General features: G+C 44.2%; 1 protein-coding gene across 2 annotated transcripts in view; it reads right to left on the reverse strand.

The window, feature by feature from the left end:
* Nucleotides 1-2,158: 2,158 nt before the first annotated feature.
* SQRDL (sulfide quinone reductase-like (yeast)) overlaps nt 2,159-19,455 on the reverse strand; it is a 51,766-nt gene continuing 34,469 nt past the window's right edge. For both annotated transcript variants that reach the window (XM_006777977.2, XM_006777978.2), the window contains exons 4-10: nt 17,743-17,796; nt 15,161-15,355; nt 12,924-13,133; nt 6,508-6,691; nt 4,376-4,443; nt 3,921-4,099; nt 2,159-2,462 (exon numbers count right to left, since the gene is read on the reverse strand). In XM_006777977.2, the coding sequence (XP_006778040.1) occupies nt 2,405-2,462; nt 3,921-4,099; nt 4,376-4,443; nt 6,508-6,691; nt 12,924-13,133; nt 15,161-15,355; nt 17,743-17,796 (948 nt within the window). In that variant the 3' untranslated portion in view covers nt 2,159-2,404. The remainder of the gene's footprint in view (nt 2,463-3,920; nt 4,100-4,375; nt 4,444-6,507; nt 6,692-12,923; nt 13,134-15,160; nt 15,356-17,742; nt 17,797-19,455) is intronic.

Below are 19,455 nucleotides of genomic sequence, written 5' to 3' on the forward strand. Positions count from 1 at the left end.
CCTCACTCCCTCTTCCTGCTACGGGATCCTAATAACTGGAGGCAATCTCATGGAAGACCTCTCCTGTGGCCGATCCCACGTTCATGGTTAACGGGATAAGATTTTAAAAGCCACGATTTTTCTCATCTTCCCCAGCTCAGAGGAATGAAAGCTGGAGAGCAATGCACTAGCCAATAGTGGTCACTGCTCCCTCCAGCTTGGGATGAACCCAAAAGCAATTCCCAGATGGCTGGAGATTTATTCAGACACATGGTCAGGAGGCTCCAGTTCACTCTGCAAGGGATTTCCAAGTGACCCAACCTAGAGCTCAGCCACTCCCAGAATCACAGCCCATCCCTGGAAATGCAGAAGCTGGCCTTGCCAAAACTGTTGTCCATAGCCAGGAGAGCTGCTGGCTGGTGATTCCTGGGATCTCTGGTCACTGGAGACAACTGGCCCCAGCTCTCCTAGCGAGCAGCCTGCCAGAAGCTCCGTAAAGGCGCGGGGTTTCTTGGCCTAGATTCAGAGGACAGGGCAGAGCTGTCACAAGCCCCACGTGAAAGCACACAAGGCAACAAGCCCCTGGTTTGCAGCGCTGCTCTCCCACTCGGACTGGGTGAGGGTGGGAGGGGTGAGTGTGATCACTAGAGTGATCATATAATCCATTGTCCAAATGGGGCATTTTGGAGCATGAAAGGACATGCTGTTAATAGCTATGCCAGGCCCTAACTGGTTTGGCTTAATGGATAGAGCGTCGGGCTGCAGCCTGAAGTGTCCCAGGTTCAATTCCGGTCAAGGGCATGTACATTGGTTGTGGGCACATCCCTAGTAGGGGGTGTGCAGGAGGCAGCTGATCGATGTTCCTCTCTCATCAATGTTTCTAATTCTCTATCCCTCTCCCTTCCTCTCTGTAAAAAGTCAATAAAAATATATTTTTAAAAAATAGCTATGCCAGGATAACATGTTAAACAGGAAAACTACAGACAAAGGAAGATGTGTGGTGACCCCAGAAAACATCTTCCACTCCTGGAGCCAGGGTGGGGGTCTGCGGCTGGAGTGGTGGCCTGTTCTTTTCCAGAACATGTGCCACCGAAGAAAGTCTACTTTCCAAATGGAACCAGGGCCTCGTTCAGCAAGCTCCCGGGCATCCCAGGAAAAGAAGAGGAACCACAAAAATGTGGGCAGGGCCCTTCTCTGTCTGGGTCACCACTACACCTCCTGGGCCAAGAATAGTGCTTGGCAAGTTGCAGGTGCTCAGTACATATTTGAATGAATGAATGAATGAATGAATGAATGTAGTGCTTGGCAGGTTGCAGGTGCTCAGTAAATATTTGAATGAATGAATGAATGAATGAACGAATGCCTGAGCAGTTTCTAAAGTCACCTGAACCCCAGGAAACCAGAGAGACTTCACAATCTTAGGAAATATACAAGGGTTTGAACTCTAAATTGCTGTAAAAATCTAAGGCACTGCATAGACTGCTATGCATTTCCCTTTGGCAGAGGTTTTAAATATGCAATGTACAAAGCTTTCAAATACCAGATGAACCAGATCAGCTTCTACAAATAAACTCATTAGGAACAATTTTTTTTTTAAGCCACTGCTGAACTAAACTGGAACTATCTCCTGCCATATTTCTCATGGGAACTTATTCAAAAATTTCACCGTGAATCAGCTGGGACGCCTGGGAAAAGTGGAGGGACCAGGAGCATCACAGACCTGATACAGCTCTAAGAAAGTTTCAGCCAGGTTGATGGGGAATCCTGGAGCCAAAGTTGCCCAGTAGAGAAGCCCCGCATCCTACAGCACTGGTATCCCATATGGGGGGGAGGGGGGGCGTGGCCTCAACACAAACACGGTGGTGCCGAGAGGGGTGGTGGTGGTGGTGGTAGTGGTGGTGGCGGCGGTGGTGATGGTGGCAGGGCACTGGGCCCACCCCCTGTGCTCCCGCAGCCCGTGCTCAGGGTGGTCACACACACTGTTTAAACCTTCTCCCTGGAATGACCCTGGTTTCCTGTGAATCCAAACGGGCTCGGGTGAAATAACACCCGAGTGAATACTCAGAGTCCATGGCAGAAAAGCTCTTCCACCACCACCATCTTTTCCTCCCAAGCGCTATGACTTTTCATTCCACTAATGCAGATTTAAAAATTTTTTTGTAGAATCTCAATGACAAGCTTTTAGTTAAAAAATAGAAGTCTATTCCTTTATTTTAATATTTCCAAGGAACCAAGCTCATCCCAGGCAGCCTGGACAGTGGCTGTTGAGAGGGACTTGAAAGGGAGGCCTTGAGTCCCCGTCACCCAGCATCCAGCACTAAACTCTTTACAGGGTTAGGTCTGGAGCTCTTCATGCTGCTCTTGGCCAGTCTGACTGTGACTTTGGTCCAGAAGATGCCCAGAGATAGCAAGGGTTGAGCCATCCTTAACTCATACCTAGGTGCAACAACTTCCGCAGGAAGGCTGGTCCTCCCCAGTAGCCCCTGAAAGAAACGACATGGAAAAGATATTTGCATCAGAAAAGAGGGGAGTGACCTCGGTCAGCAGGATGTTGAAAGGAAAGTCACACAGCTCACAGACATGCGTATCAGCACCTAAAGCAAGATTTGTCTTGTGAGGTAGAAAGACCCTGTGACTAGGAGGGGACATGCTTCGAGTTCTGGTTTTGATATTGACTTGCTATGTGAGCCTGGGCATGCTCACTCAGTTCAGCAAACTTGCGTGCAATCTCTGCTACAGGCAAACTGCAATCCTCTCTACTTTCATTTGCTTATAAATAAAGCATAGGTCCAGGTTTCTCAACCTCCGCGCTACTGACACTATGAAATAGCTATTTCTTCGTTGTGGAGACTGTCCTGTGCATTGTAGGGTGTTTAGCAGCATCCCTGGCCTCTGCTCACGAGAAGCCAGTAGCATCCCCTCCAGCTGTGACAATCAAATATGTCTCCAGATATTGCCAAATGCCCCCTGAGGGGCAAAATCACCCTGGTTGAAAACCACTAGTATAAAAAGAAAAAAGAAAACCATTAGTATAGATACGCTGACTTACCTATCTCATAGTGGTTTGTACACGTCAAATGAGATTTTCATTGTTTGGAACTAAGAAGAATTATTAAATGTTCTTACTCTATTTATTCACTCCTATACCTACTATGTAGCTGTCTTTTAATGCATTACCTCATTAATCCCCATCCTCTGAGGTTACTTTCACTTGCAGATAAAAAAGTTAAACACAGATCAGCAACGAGTGGGGGGTGGTTGTGGGGGAGAAGAGATCAACCAAAGGACTTGTATGCATGCATACAAGCACAACCCATGGACACAGACAGTAGGGGGCTGAGGGCATGTGCTGGGGGGCGGGAACAGCTGGGGAGAGGTCCATGGGGGAAAAAGGACACATATGTAATACTTTAAACAAGAGAGGTCCATGGGGGGGAAAGGACACATATGTAATACTTTAAACAATAAAGAATTTTTTTAAAAAAAGTTAAATACAGAGAGTTTAAACAACTTGCCCTAAGACGCACGGCTAGTAAGTGACCAACACAAAAACTACTTAACATGTAAAAACGATTTACCAGGATTTATTATTATTATGAATCCAGCAGTGAGAAAAAGCCAGAACATGAAAGAGAGAAGACCTGGTTGCTGCCAGTAATGAAGAGAAGAGGCTGTGAGCCCTGTGGGTGGTGGATGCACTGCTCCCTTTCCTCACCCAGGGCAGCCTCTCTCCCACCGAGTGCGGCTGAGGATCCAGCACCCTTCGCAGGCTGCCATCACCAGACCATGAGAAACAGCACAGTAAGGAGGATCCTACCGGCTGGTCCTGGGCTCTGGGTCATGATCTCTCCTGAAGCTGGAAGGCTTCCTTAAAACCATCACCCGGCACAAGTGGGTGCGCTAGACTAAAAGACATGCCTCTCCCCCAGCAATGCACTTACCTTAGCATCATATTCCAGTACAGGAAGGGCATCATGTCGGCCTTCATGAGGTACATGGAAAGTCTCTGTTTGCTCTGGTCAAAGGGGAAGGTCTCCATTGGCTGCAAGTTGTAGTCAAACTCCGCAAGAATCACGCGGTTGTAGCTCGTCACCAGTGGACATGACGTGTAGCCATCATACTAAAATTGTACATGAAACTGAGTTGAAAAGTGGCTTTTTTATGATGTTATATAGATACTTCAGAATTTATTCTTTACTCTGAGCAGTTGCAAATTTTTTTCTTTTTCTTTTTTTGTACCGTGAAAAATGGAGACTATATAACAAAAAGTAGTACTAAAGGCAACAATTGCAATGGCTATATTAGAGAAACTAATTAAGAGAGTGGCAACATTGTAGGAAAACATTGTTTTCACACAGAATGGAAAATGATAATTGAGACTCTCACTCTTACAAACCTTCTTCATTGGTGCTTCATTCTTCATGACCAGAGACATTGTTCTGTCAAGGATTCCTGACTGGGCGGCTGTAAGAGAAATGGAAAAGTCAGAAAAATACAAGCGTCTAGGTTTTTCACAAAACCTAATTTGCAGATAACTTTAACGTGAACCAGTTCAGAAGGCTCCATTCCCCGCCCTTCTAAATTTTAACTAGAGCACGATTCTTACTATTTGAAGTTCCGGATACCAGAAGGGGCTCTGCAGTTCATCAAAGGCCCACATAAGTGCCTCCACTAGTTTGACACTGACAAGCCAGCTCTCTCTAACAGGAGGACTGGCAATTTCAAACAAACGGACTATAAGGGAGACAACACCCCAACCCCACCCCACTCCTCCTAGGGTCCAGTGGGTGTCGCTTGATCTGTGTGCCCCATATCCCCTTAGTTATCTGGGAGGTCCCTGCGTCCCAACCTAGATTAATAGCCTAAGTATATCAATTAGGCAAAACAGTGAGCTTTCCTCTGTACTGGACTGCCCTGAGGTTGGACCAGATTAGATAGAAGATGATAGATAGATAGATAGATAGACTCCTCTGTACTGGACTGCCCTGAGGTTGGACCAAATTAGAGAGAAGATGATAGATAGATAGATAGATAAATAGATAGATAATAGATAGACGTTTTTGTTTTTTGGTGGCAAGAATGGGAGACTGCCTTTTTTATTATGAAAATTTTCCAGCTCTGTCATTCTTGTTTCATCTATCCCTTCACACGTGCCACTTTTCTTCATGGAGCATTTTTAGAGCAAACATCATAGCAACTCACCCATAAATATTTCTGTGTAGATCTTTGATAGACGAGGAGGTTTTTAACATGCTTACACCTAAATTTCTAGCAATAATTCCTTAATATTATCTAATCCCAGAATTATCTTTGATAGATGAGGAGGTGTTTTTTTTAACACAAACACAATAACATGCTTACACCTAAATTTCTAGCAATAATTCCTTAATATTATCTAATCCCAGAATAGTGTTCAGTTTTAAATTGGTGGTTGCCAGATGGGAGAGAGGTTGGGGGCTGGGCAAAAAAAGGGATTAAGGAGCACAAAATGGCACTAGCTGGTTTGGCTCAGTGGACAGGGTCTCAGCCTGTGGATCAAAGGATCCCAGGTTCAATTCTGGTCAAGGGCATGTACCTTAGTTGCAGGCTTCTCCCCGGCCCGGACTCTGGCCGAGGCACATGCAGGAGGCAACCAGTCGATGTGTTTCTCTCATATTGATATTTCTCTCTGTCTTTCCCTCTCTCTTCCACGCTCTCTAAAAATCAATGGAAAAATACCTTTGGGTGAGAATTAACAAAGCAAAACAAAAGTGGAAAAGATATGCGGTGAGTTTCCTTGAAAGTCTTCCTTAGGTTGAAGTAGTCAGTGAAAGTAATGCAACAGGAGCTGCAGGTGTACAATTCACACAAAACACTGCGGTTCCCGTCAGCAGGGAGGTCTGCGCTCTACAGCAGCCACAGAAGACAGCTCCTGTCTGCGGAGGACAGAATGTACAAGGCAATTCTCCCCATCGCTGCTAGTGCAGAACACCGGGGTGAAGAGTTTAGTTTTCCAGGCGGAGACCTTAATGGTGTACCAATCAGGGCACGCTTCACTGTGTTTGTCTTAACACAACAATTTTCTGGTCTGCAACCATTCATTGACTTGCATGTGTTTTCTGGGGAAACAAACGCCTCCCTAACTTTACAGTGCTTCAGGCAGAAGAAAAATAGCCAACCTGCCTGGTGTCACAGACTGGGAAGGTCAGGGATGAGCGTGTGGCACTAGGAGGAGTAATAGAATTCCCGAGAGCTGGGAAAGTGGGGCCCTCTCTCTAAGGCACTCTCCCCTGAAAACAACCTCTCTGACCTAGAAGAGGCAGAAGGGGTCATGCTACTCTGACACAAAGCCCTCAACACATTCTTTCTTCTTTACACAATACTAAGTTCATCAACATGATTCTGTGTCAGGGAAGTCAAAGTCATTCTTAACCCAGAAAAGTTTCCTCGTTATTTGTGGAATGCTATTTGTGCCAAATTATTGTTTCAGTTACGATGGTGCCTTGGGGTGACATTTGAAGGGGGGAGAAACGCTGCACGTTATCTTACCTACGGCAGCGGCGGTCTTCGACGTAGGAAGGTTGGTGCAGTCCCCAATCCCGAACACATTTGAGTACTTCTTGTGCTGCAGAGTTTCTTTATCCACATCCACCCAGCCAGCATCATCAACCACAGGGCTCTTCTTGAGGACATCAGGGGCACTCATTGGTGGTGTAACATGAAGCATTTCGTACTACAAAAAAGGAGAGCAGCCAAATTTGTGTTTTTTCCATATATCTACAGCCCCACAAGCTCTGCCCTCACCTCCCTCACCCATACACGGCTTTGGCTGCACCGAGCACTACATAATCGGTGCTTATACCAATCTACACCTTCCCCAGGATCTTACAGGCTCCTTTGGAGTCTGGTGATAAAATAACTAACCACTCTCTTGGTTGACATTGTCTCCCCATAGAGTCCACATGATTCCTTTGGCAGAAGGCCTGGGGGAATCCAAGATACTGGAGGGACCCTCACCAACGTTCTGAAAGGACCCATTGATGTTTCTCCCGTCACTGACACTAAAACAGGGGCTGGCACATTTCAGTTGCTCTCTCCCTGACTGTCATCTACTGAGTTGTAAAGTCCGGGACTGCAAAGAGGGACTCTGAGTCCCTGAAACTTGTCAAGGCTGTGCTAGGAGCTGATAAGTGAGTGGCATTCCCAAATGTGGGTCAACCCTCAAAATAAAGGAAGCAGTCAAAACACCAATTTAAAATGAAATAAAGGTTGGTAAGAATACTGCCTGGCAACTTGGAGGAAAGAGGAGTCTGATTCAGTATTGAGGTTACTGAACAGTGTAGAAGGCAGGTAGATTCCCCCACTCGCCCCCAAATACCTCTGTCAAGATTAACCTTGGCAATGGTGCACTGGCCCGTTTTAGGGGTGCTGCAAAACGCTCAGTGCTGCCCTGCAGGGTAAACTTGGGTGGCTCTTTAGGGACGTGGGTCCCTGAGGCTGGGTCTGTTAATGAGTGTGGAGACAGAACACGTCTGTGGGATAATGGAGGGAATGGCCAACAACCATCATCCACCAAATCACTAAGGCCATGTCCGCACTGCCCTGCTTCAGTTAACGACAACCACTTTAAATCTTATGAATTCCAGATATCTTTCTAAAAGTTCAATATTTTTACATAATCATTGTAAAGGCAAGACTATTTACTTGAACTAATTAATATCCTATGCAAAAGAAATACTAAGCAAAATAATAAATATAGACCATCTTCTTACACCATACACAAGAATAAACTCAAAATGGATTAAAGACTTAAATGTTAGACTCAAAACTAAAAATCCTAGAAGAAAATATAGATAGCAAAATATCGGATATTTCTCGTGGCAATATTTTTTCTTATATTTCGTCAGACAAGGGAAACAAAGGAAAAAATAAACAACTGGGACTATATCATATTAAAAAGTTTTTGCACAGCAACGGATACTATCAGCAAATTGAAAATACAACCCACTTAATGAGAGAATATAGTCATCTATGATATACCTAATAAGGGGTTAATATCCAAAATTTATAAAAAACTTATATAACTCAACACTAAAAACAAACAATCCAATTAAAAAATGGGCAATGGACCTGAATAGAGACTTCTCCAAAGGGGACATGCAGATGGCCAATAGCCATATGAAGAGATGCTTAACCTCACTAGTCATCAGAGAGATGCAAATTAAAACCACAATGAGATATCACCTCACACTATCAGAATGGCTACTATCAGTAAATTAACAAACAACAAGTGTTTGTTGAGGAAGTAGAGAAAAGGGAACACTCATGCACTGTTGATGAAAATGCAGATTAGTGCAGCCACTGTGAAAAACGGTATGTAGTTACCTCAAGAAATTAAAAATGGAATGCCTTATGACCCAGTAATTCCACTTCTGGGAATATATCCGAAGAAACCCAAAACACTAATTTGAAAGAATATATTCACCTCTATGTTCATTGCAGCATTATTTACAATAGCCAAGACATGGAAGCAATTTAAGTATCCATCAATAGACAAATGGAAAAAGAAGATGTGGTACATATATACAATGGAATATTACTCAGCCAGAAAAAAATGAAACCTTGCCATTTGCCACAACATAGATGGACCATAAGGGTGTTATGTTAAGTGAAATAAAGCAGGCAGAGAAAGACAAACACCATACAATTTAACTTATATGTGGAATCTAAAAACTGAAATAAACAAACAAAACAGAAAGTCATATACAGAGAACTGATGGTTGCTAGACAGGAGGGTAAGGAGAATAGGTGAAAAAGGTGAAGAGATTAAGAGGTTCAAATTGGAAGTTATAAAAAGTCACATGGAGGAAGACAGGGCAGGGTGGGTAGGATGAACTTGTACGCATATATGCATAGCCCATGGACACAGACAATGGGGTGGTGAGGGCCTGGGGGAGAAGGGAGGATGGGAGCAGGCCGGAAGAGGTTAATGGGGGGAAAGGGAGGATCTATATAATACTTTCAACAATATAAATAAAAAGTCATGTGGATATAAAGTGTGGAATAGGGAATATAGTCAATAACCCTATATAATAAAAGGGTAATATGCAAATTGACGAAACAGCAGAACAACCGGTCGCTATGACACACACTGGCCACCAGGGGGCAGACGCTCAGCGCAGGAACTGCCCCCTGTTAGTGCATTGCCACAGGGGGAGCACCGCTCAGCGAGAAGCTGGGCTGACAGTTGGTGAGCCAGCAGCGGTGGCAGGAGCCTCTCCCGCCTCCATGGCAGCGCTAAGGATGTCCAACTGATGGGTTAGGCTGTCAGTCAGACATCCCCCAAGGGCTCCTGGACTAGGAAAGGATGCAGGCCAGGCTGAGGGACCCCCTGCCGTCAGTCAGACATCCCTCAAAGGCTCCTGGACTAGGAAATGATGCAGGCCAGGCTGAGGGACCCCCCGCGCCCCCGCCCCGAGTGCACAAATGTTGTGCACCAGGCCTCTAGTATTGTGATAACTACCTATGGCGTCAGATGGATACTAGACTTATCAGGGAGACCACTTTGCAAATTATATAAAAGTCTAATCACTAGGATGTACACCTGAAACCAATATAATATTGTATGTCAACTGTAATTGAAGAAAAAATGAATAAGAAAATAGTCCCCTGCCCCGAGTGCACAAATGTCGTGCACCAGGCCTCTAGTATTGTGATAACTACCTATGGTGTCAGATGGATACTAGACTTATCAGGGAGACCACTTTGCAAATTATATAAAAGTCTAATCACTAGGATGTACACCTGAAACCAATATAATATTGTATGTCAACTGTAATTGAAGAAAAAATGAATAAGAAAATAATATTTTTTACCAAAAAAAAGAATAGTATTGGGTTTGAGAAGATAATCTGACCTGATATCCTATAATTCATAGGGACACAAATATCTTCTTTCTTTACAATCCCTTTAGAAGAACAATAACCATTTATTTATCCAAGTCCCTATCAATAAGCTCAATTACCCAGAACACAGCTGAGAACCAAAGTGAAAAAGACCAAATAACAAAATTAAGTTCATGTACTCAAGCTCATACACTTTGCTCAAAACAGTATGCTTTGGGCCCTCACTCATGACCCATTCACTTTTACTTTACATAAAACTAAACATTGGGCTCTCTCATTTTCCATCCAGTAAAAAATTGGAAGCAGCAATTAAAAAGAGCTGAAGATAGAGAGACTTACAACTTCTTAAGAGCTCCGAAAGAAGAAAACTGCAAAAAGGGCACACACACAATCAGAGCAGTCTGAGACGCTTCTGTAAGGTGCTAACTAGCCCTAAAACACCCTAGGACCATGGTCGGCAAACTGCGGCTCGCGAGTCACATGCGGCTCTTTGGCCCCTTGAGTGTGGCTCTTCCAAGCCTTAGGAGTGCCCTAATTAAGTTAATAACAATGTACCTACCTATATAGTTTAAGTTTAAAAAATTTGGCTCTCAAAAGAAATTTCAATTGTTGTACTGTTGATATTTGGCTCTGTTGACTAATGAGTTTGCCGACCACTGCCCTAGGAGCATAACTGTATGCACTACTCATAACCGACCCTGAGCTGGGGCAAATAGATGCTACTCAGCCTGGGAATTCTGTGACATCAGAAAGTAATGAAGTGCTCAAAAATATGATGGGGACATGTCACAAGGACATTGGAGCCATCTAAAAGGGCTCCTCAAATCTGGGGCAATTTGTGCACCAAAGTAATTAAAGATAATTATGAATTATAAACATTGGGAGGAAAGTAGGAATTTAGGAGTTCTTACTAATAATGAATTAATAAAGAGAGAAGGCGGGGCTTTTGCCGACAGAATGCCAAGAGCCTAATTGCTAAAATTAGAGAAAAAGCTGGAAAATCATCATTTTGCAATCACTGCAGTAGAGAGTGGATGAGGCAAAAAATCACCAATGGATGCTAGATCCAGGGGGAAACTTTAATGAGAAATAGGATGTTTACAGGTTCTTAAACGGTCTCCCTACAGACTTATCAGTAGCAAGGGAGAAAAATAATAATTATATAATGGAGAAACTGGTTCATATTTTGACTGGTCTAAATGAACATTATCAGTGAGGGGCAGTTGAACACAGTGTGCTTTCACCCTAGAAGGACACATCACATAAACAGCATTTCAGTCTAAAACTCATAACCTGGCCCTGGCCAGTGTGTTCAGTGGTTAGAGCGTCAGCCTGAGTACCCAAGGGTCACGGGTTTGAATCCCAGTCAAAGGAACACACCTGGCTTGCAGTTTGCTCCCCACTCCCAGTTGAGGTGTGTGTATAAGGCAATCAGTCGATGTTCCTCCCTCTCTACCTCCCTTCCTCCCTTCCTCCCTTCTTCCCTCCCACTCTCTCTGAAAAGCAATGGGAAAAAATATCCTCAAGTGATGATTAACAAAAAATAATAATAATAATAAAGCAAAATAAAAAATCATAGCCTGAAATGAATCACAAGAAAACACAAACAAAACACAAACCAAAAATGAAGAACATTCTATTAAAAAAATTAAAGTGTGGGAAGGGGGCTGTATTATTCCAAAATGCCAGTGTCACAAGAAACATTCCAGATTCAAGGAGACTAAAGAGATATCACAATTAAATGAAATACCTGACTATAGACTGGATTCTGTCCTAGAGGGGAGAAGTACTATAAATGCTATTGGAAACAAAACTCGAGTACCAATGGTAGATTAAAATACTGTATCCATGCTAAATATGCCAAGTTGATAGCTGTACTGTGGTTATGTACGAGAATACCCCTATGTCTTCGGAAATTTACAGTGAAGTATTTAGGGGCAAAGGGCTATGATGTACATAACTAACCTTTCAATGCTTCGGGGAGAGGGAGAGAAATGAAATGATAAAACAAATGGGATAAAACTCTCTATTAAGTTCATCTAGGTGAAGGCTATATACAGGTTTATATTATTTATACATTTACTATTTTTATCATGGCAACTTTCCCTAAGTTGAGATTATTTCCAAAAAAAAAGTATTTAAAAATTATGACCTTGTGTCATCAGTAAGATTTTAAATACACTCACATACAAAAGACAAGAAGTATGCAATTTATTTAGAAAGAACTTGACTTAAAAGCTCATAATGTAAAGTTTTGATGTTTAGAAGACTAATCTTTGATTTCCTTCAAAATTCACTTTCATGGAACCTTTTCTTACCTCTAAAAATGCTGAATAAAGAAAGTATGCCTGTGCACTGTTTTCTCGCTGCTAACAGTTCCTGCCAGAATGACAGAAACAAAGGATTCCTCCATGCATGCTTCTCCAGCCGCCTCTTCATTTTGTTTTTACTCCTCACCCTCCGCTACAACGGTGCTGCTCTTCCCACGCACGGAAGAAAGTGAGACACGGAGAAGCCATGGCCATGCACAAAGGCTGGCCTTCCCAAGTAGCGGGTACCTCTGCCAGACCTTTCAAAGGGCTGTAAGTGCTTCCCTTCATGCACAGGTGAAAGATGTTTAAAAGACAGCCTCTTCAGCGTGAGAGACATCCCTGTCGTTCTTGAACTAACCACAATCAGGGCTGTTTCTCCCATTCTATAAACTCCATCAATCACCAGATCCTGCCTGTAAGGAAGCCCTTCCAGAACGCTCGGCTGTAACTGAAGTTGTGAAATATCTGACTGCTTCAAGTGGCTCAGTGCCAAGAAAAGCAGAGACATAAAACAGGATAAAAATCTACTTGGTACCAGTAGATAAACCCTCCTCCCTCCCATGAACACAGCCTCCTACCTCTTTCTCTTCCCCACGCATCTTGGTCCACCCTCCTCCATCACCATCCTAAGATGCTCATTGTAACCAGCCTCCCCCAGTGCACAATGGTGATGGGCAGGGAAGTAGGAGCCACGATGACGCCTGCATCCACAACACTGTTCAGCTGACAGCTCAACCTCGCCACTCACAGAAATCACTTGGGTCTCTCCAGGTTTGTCCACGTTCTCAAACACAGCCTCTTGTTTATCGGCTCGGACTTCAATGAGATTTTGCTTGTAGTTCACAGTGAGGTTCCGTTCCTGGATGATCTCCAACAGGGCATCTGCATACTTCTTAACCCCAAAAATCGACCCAAGGGAAGTGTTGAAAATGATATTGGCCTTGGATCGCTTCCCTGTCTGAGGAAAAGGAAAGAATAGAAACAACCAACACCAAAGCATTACTCCAGCCACCTTTTGTTTTGTTTTTCAACTGAGACAAGAATTAAACCCTTCAGAAGAGACCTCGCCAGCTTTCTCTACCCCTTTGCCCTGGTGGGGTGAGGTGTGGACCAATCCACTACCTCCATCTTATTTTCTGTCAGCAACACAGCAACTAAGTGCACACCTGAACCAAAGGGTTGAGGTGGGCACTGTTCAATTGAAGGCCAGAGGTGAGATTTCTTCTAGGGGAAAACAGAGCTGATTGTTTACTCATATACTCATTTGCTCATTCACTCAGTAACGATGTAATGAGGTCCTAGAGTTCTCGGCGCTGAGGGACAGGCATGAACGACACGAAGGCATGTCCCCTTGGCTCGCACACCCCAGTGCTGCTCAGGTCTCAGAGAGGCTGGTATTCTCCCCAACACCTACGATCTCAGGAAGGTCTCTCAGACCACCCAAGAGTTGGGAGGTGAGTTAAACAAAGAGAATTTCCAGGAGGAACTGCTAGTCTCTTTTCTTCTGTCCAGCTCCCTGTAGGATTTGCTCACCTGGATCTCACTATTTAGAAGAAGTTAATGAGTAAGAACCTCAAATTGCCAACGCGGAATTCTCTAACCCAGAAAGGCCTTTCATACCCAGAGAAATGATGACTGAATTCCCCACCCGTGGGGTTGGTGCTGGTCTCCATGACGCAAATGAAGCCTTCCCAGTGCTGGGTTCCCAGCGCGCATTCAACACCTCCTCCGTCCCATCGTCCCCTCCCCTTCTCCTCACCTGTCCCTTTACAGAACCACAGGCTGCTCTGAACCTGCACTGTCTCGAGTGGGACCACGCTTTAGTAAACCCAGTGTGACACCCTGCAGAGGGCAGGAGGGCCAGGGCAGCTCCCCCAGCTTCACACCACGTGTTCTTGGGCTGCAGACCCGACACAGAGGGTGTGTGAGCAACGTCTCTAAACAGCATCTTAGTGGAAAGAGACAAATCTTTCCACTGTTTGAAGTTCTACACGAACATTCTTTTTTTTCCTTTAGAATTGGCATTTTTTCCTATTATATTTCCAAAAATACATATAAGAGCCAGAAAATATTCATAACCTTAAACTTGAGCTGAGGATATTATGTATAAAAATGATCAATGTGCAACTAATTGTCTAACTATATGAAAATATTTAAGCAGTCTTTAACATACCTCCCCAGGAGACTTTTATACACACACTGAAAGGTATGTTACAGCCCAGCTGGCGTGGCTCAATGGGTGAGCATTGACATATGAACCAGGAGGTCATGGTTTGATTCCCAGGTTGTGGGCTCAATCCCCAGTGTGTGGTATGCAGAAAGCAGCCAATCAATAATTCTCTCTCATCATTAATGTATCTATCTCTCTCTCTCACCCTCTCCTTTCCCCTCTGAAATCTATAATAATATATTTTTTAAAAAGTATGTTACAAAGACTATTTAATAATCATAGAAACTTAATTTGTATGTACAGTATGATTGTAACCATGTTTAAAAAAACATGCATAAGAGCCCTAGCTGGTTTGGCTCAGTGGATAGAGATCAGCTTGTGGACTGAAGGGTCCCAGGTCCAATTCCGGTCAAGGACACATGCCCAGGTTGTGGGCTCGATCCGCCGTAGGGGACATGCAGGAGGCAGCCAATCAATGATGCTCTCTCACCATTGATGTTTCTCTCTCTCTCCCTCTTCCTTCCTCTCTGAAATCAATAAAAATATATTTAAAAACAAAACAAAAACATGCATAAGAAAAAAATGGAAAATCGTGTCAAATTGATGATACCAGCTGTATTAAAACAACTGGATTATGATTGTCTTTTTCCTTTTTTCTATTTTATGAACTTCTAATTATATAATTTTGTACATATGTACCAACAATTTAGAAATAAGAAAAAGCATCTTGACATGGATAAAATGGAATTCTGGCACTCAGCAAATTAGCACCGTCTACTCCCCCACCCTGTCCCGTCCCTGGGAAGGAAGCGTACCTTCCTGAAATAGTCTTCCGATAAGTACATGATCTTCTGCGGGGCCCCAGCACACTTTACGGGAGTGTTTGGAAAGGTAAAGATGGCATTGCCCTCCTTGAAGTCCTGCAGAGCTCTCCACGTCTTCTCTACCGTACCAACTGAATAGTTAGACCCGATTTTGGGTTGGGAAAAACCTTCAGGTAGGCCTTTAATCTGCAGCAAAAGACACACACACAAAAACACATTTTTTTACCATATGATTTTACTTATAGGTTGAATCCAAAGAACAAAATAAACAAACAAAGTTGGGACAGACTCATAGATGCAGAGAGCTGACTGGTGGTTGCCCAACGGGGTGGGGATGGGGCGACTGGGTGAAAGAGTTGAAGTGACTAAGAAGTACAAATTGGTAGTTACAAAGCTGTCACGGGGATGTAAGGCACAGCATAGGGAATACAGTCAATAATATTCTCATAATTATGAATGGTGCCAGGTGGGTATGTAAAGCATATGATTGTTTAACCACTAAGCTGTATGCCTGAAACCAATGAAAACAAAATTGAATGAAAACTGTAAAAATAAATGTTTAACCGAAATGCAGTTGGCTTGCTTTGCCATTTCTACAGCCTCACAAGCATTTCAGTACAATTATTAGCCCCCAGTCCTCACACACAACGCAGCAGGCAGGTGGGTGTAGCAGCCAAGCTGCAGACTGGCCTCAGCCCAGAGAAGCCCCTCTGCCTCCCTGGCCTTGAGACCATAATTTGAAAACATCTCTTCCCACCATCGAAGTAAAGACAAGAATCCAGGCATACTTGTGTTTGGAGAGCCAGCTGCCTCACTGGGAAGAGGAAGGGTGACCCTTGGTAAATTAACTAATATCTCTAAGCCACTCAAAGTGTGGTCTCAGGACCAGCAGCACCAGAACTCCCTGGGAATCTGCCTGAAAATGCACATTCTCAGCTCCCACCCCAGACCTACTGAATCAAGAACGCATGGGCAAGCTCAGAAATCGGTTTTAACGGGCGATTCGGTGGGCACTGAGGCTTGAAAAGCTTACGCTCACCACCTGTAAAGGGGGATAAAAGTAACAGCTCCGTACGGCTCTTGGCAGGAGTAAACGAGACCATGTATGTCAAGTGCTGAGGAAAACTGAACCTCACAAGGTGATGCTCTGGAAGTGGTAGTGTACTCCTGCCAGTGAGATAACCGGGTACTTGTCTTAAATGCTGTAGGTTCACAGCATGCAACGAAAATGGCACAGACTGAGGTGAGAGACTCAAGCACCATTTCTTCCAGCAAGAGAAGGAAACTCTCGAAAACATAGTCATCAAGATGGGCTGGTCCTTCAGAACCTTCCCAGGCTGTTGTCCAGAATATAGGCCACCTTCAGGGTCACTGGACACCAACCCCTCTGGTCTCAAGGAAACAGGATCCTGTGATCTCCTCCATCTCACTCAATGACAAGGGCAACTAATCCTCTGATTTCTGATCGCAGCTCCTGCTACGGTTCAAGTAGCTGTAATATCAGCAGTTTAAATATTATTTCTTGGTTTGCTGCAAAAAGCTGCTAAGGACTCTCAGCACTGGTCTCTTCAGTCCTCTCAGGCGGCACAGGGGCTCCGGGGGGCAGGGGAGGGGAGGGGCTACCGTGGAGCTGCGCCATCTGTGCTGCATCACCACTTTTGGGGTCTTGTGAGAGACAAGGACCTCCCAGAAGGTGTCATTGGCACCTTCTCCACAGTCTACTCCACAACTTGTCATTCTGGGAGACTCATGGCCAAGCCACCAACCAAACTCATCACAACCTTCACACCGATGCATGGCTTCTTCGAACCATCTCAGGACACGCCCCAGGACACTGTCACCACCCCCACCAAGGACACGTCATGGTTTGGGGGGTTTTACGCAGAAACACACTCAAAGATGAAGTCTTTCCTGGGCCGACTTGGATGAGGCCCTTTTGCCTGTGTCACTCTGCTTTATGTGCTCCAACGATTTACCCAGCGTCCCCAGCAAACTTGTGGAAATCATAGTAATTACTGACTTACTCCATGTCACAATTGTCAGACAGCATCCAGACCCCTAGCTCATGGAAAAGGGAGATGGAAGGAACTTCCAGGGTAGAAGTTATATTGCGTTGGTCACTTGGACCAAAAACACCCAGCCGCCACAGGGCAAAACCCAAACCTCTCTCCAGCTCCTGATCAACTAACTGCTGGCATTCTATCCTTAAAGTCTGCTTAGAAATTCAAAATCTAAATCTCACTTTCAAAGGAAAGTTTAACCTGCAATACCGCCAACTCAGTCCCACATAGAAAGGTAGTTTTCTTGTGAGTGTGGAAAAGGCTGCTCTTTTGCATGAATTCCCATCAGAGCATGGACATGTTGACTTATGATTACAGCTTAGAGCTGGATCATGTTATCATTAACAGAATCTCGGATAAGACGTTTTTAAAACCACAAAAAGATTGCTGAGAAATAAAACTAGAAGAGGATTTCTTAGTACTTTTTCTTGTCAAATGAATATAAAGACACTCAAGGCAGTGCTTGATCTTGGCAGAAGTAGGCCAGGGAACACAGAAGTCATTTAAACGTACCTTCCCATAGTCCAGCTGGATGCCGAGAGCAATAATGAGATATTTGTAGGAGATCTGCAACACAAAGCAATGCCATTTAGACCAGAACCCAAACAGTGGTAGTCCCAGGACTGACTCAGGCCCCAGGTGAGTGGGGCCATCACAGCGTTTCCATTTTTTTTATGTGAATGATTTGGGGCTGTGAGTGGTGGGGCAGGGTGTGTGTGTGTTGAGGCGGGAGGGAGGGGGCCGGTACAGGCTCCAGTCTGCCATCACACCCATCATTCTCACACCTCATTGCTTCACAAACATTGCATAACCTGCCTGGCTTCTGAGAGCTGAGCCTCCTATATTTTCACACAGTGGAGAATGACAGCAAAGAGGCCACAACTTGCTGTGCAGGGCTTGTGTTAACACTTTTTCATGTTGGGGAATGACTTTCTAATCTTAAAAATAATCCATTTTCTTTTAATAGGGTTAAGTGTGAATCCCTAGCAAATCTGGCCTGTCATATGGATGGATTGATATCATAACAGAGAAACTGCTCCTTTGAAGGCCATTGAAAAGGAAAGATACAGTGTAAGTCATTATTTTGTGATGATCTGTTTGGAACTTAAAAGTCCCCTCCTTAAATATGGGTATTGTGATTATTCATGCTGGGAGCAAAAGTCTCCCTCCTTATTATGATAGAAATGTGGGTTGCAAATGGGGAGGAAGAAAAGTTGAAGCAAAAAAAAAAAAAAGTCAGCAAGAAGGATGTAAAAGGACTTGCCTAGGAAGCTGAAGGTGAGATTGCAATGAAAGTCAGGGGCCCAGAAAGGACATCAGGTGATGACGGTCTTTCTCCTTAACTAAAGAGAGAGGCGCAGCACATGGCTGTGCAGATCACCGTTAAAGAGAGGGGACTCCAAGATGCAGCAGGCTTGACTCACGCTGGGGAGCAACAGGAGCAAGTCACTGCAGAGGTCCTGCCCTGGGACCCAGATCAGCTCCGTGGTCACGACCACAGTGACCTTCCAATGACTCAGTCCTAACCCAGTCACATGATGCTTTATAGCATCTGTCAGCTATAGAACAGTACTATCCTCCCCACCACATCAAACACTCCTAGAGGGTAAAGGTTGTGTCTTACTCCTTATATTCCTAGAATCTAGCATAGTCACCAAGTTAAAGTGAGGAACTCAGTAATGTTTGTTGGATGAATGAATGGATGGCTGGTTGATTCCAGCTGCATGTGAAAATACAATTTATGGAAGTGGATATAATACATACATCACCATCCCTGTGATTTGCCTATCCATAGACAACGGGTGCCCTGAAATTCCTTGTTCTGTAGGAAAGTGTATTGGGCCCATTAAATGCCCGGGGGAACTGTGTTGAATCTTCAGCGTATATGAGGTCAGAGGTAGCATGAGGTCCAGGAGAGATGATCTACAGGGAAAACATGCGCCCACTGTCAACAAGAAAAGCCTTTGGTTTGTGTGTGCCCTGATGTTTCTATTAGAGCACAATATTGATGATTTTTTTAGGAGTAATAATAACAGATAAGCTTAAGATTATGAAAAGTCAATAAGGGAGAATAAACCCTAACATAGCAAAGAATTAAAAAAAAGCCTCAAGTGTTTGGATAAGTTCAAGTTTCCAGGCCAGGTGACCTCTACCCTAAGGAATTGCAAAAACTTGTAGACAAGATTTTGAGCAACTGCAGAGAACAGTACAGACCTTTCCAGCAGG

The sequence above is a fragment of the Myotis davidii genome, unplaced genomic scaffold (assembly GCF_000327345.1).
Source record: "Myotis davidii unplaced genomic scaffold, ASM32734v1 scaffold46, whole genome shotgun sequence".
NCBI classification, from domain to species: domain Eukaryota; kingdom Metazoa; phylum Chordata; class Mammalia; order Chiroptera; family Vespertilionidae; genus Myotis; species Myotis davidii.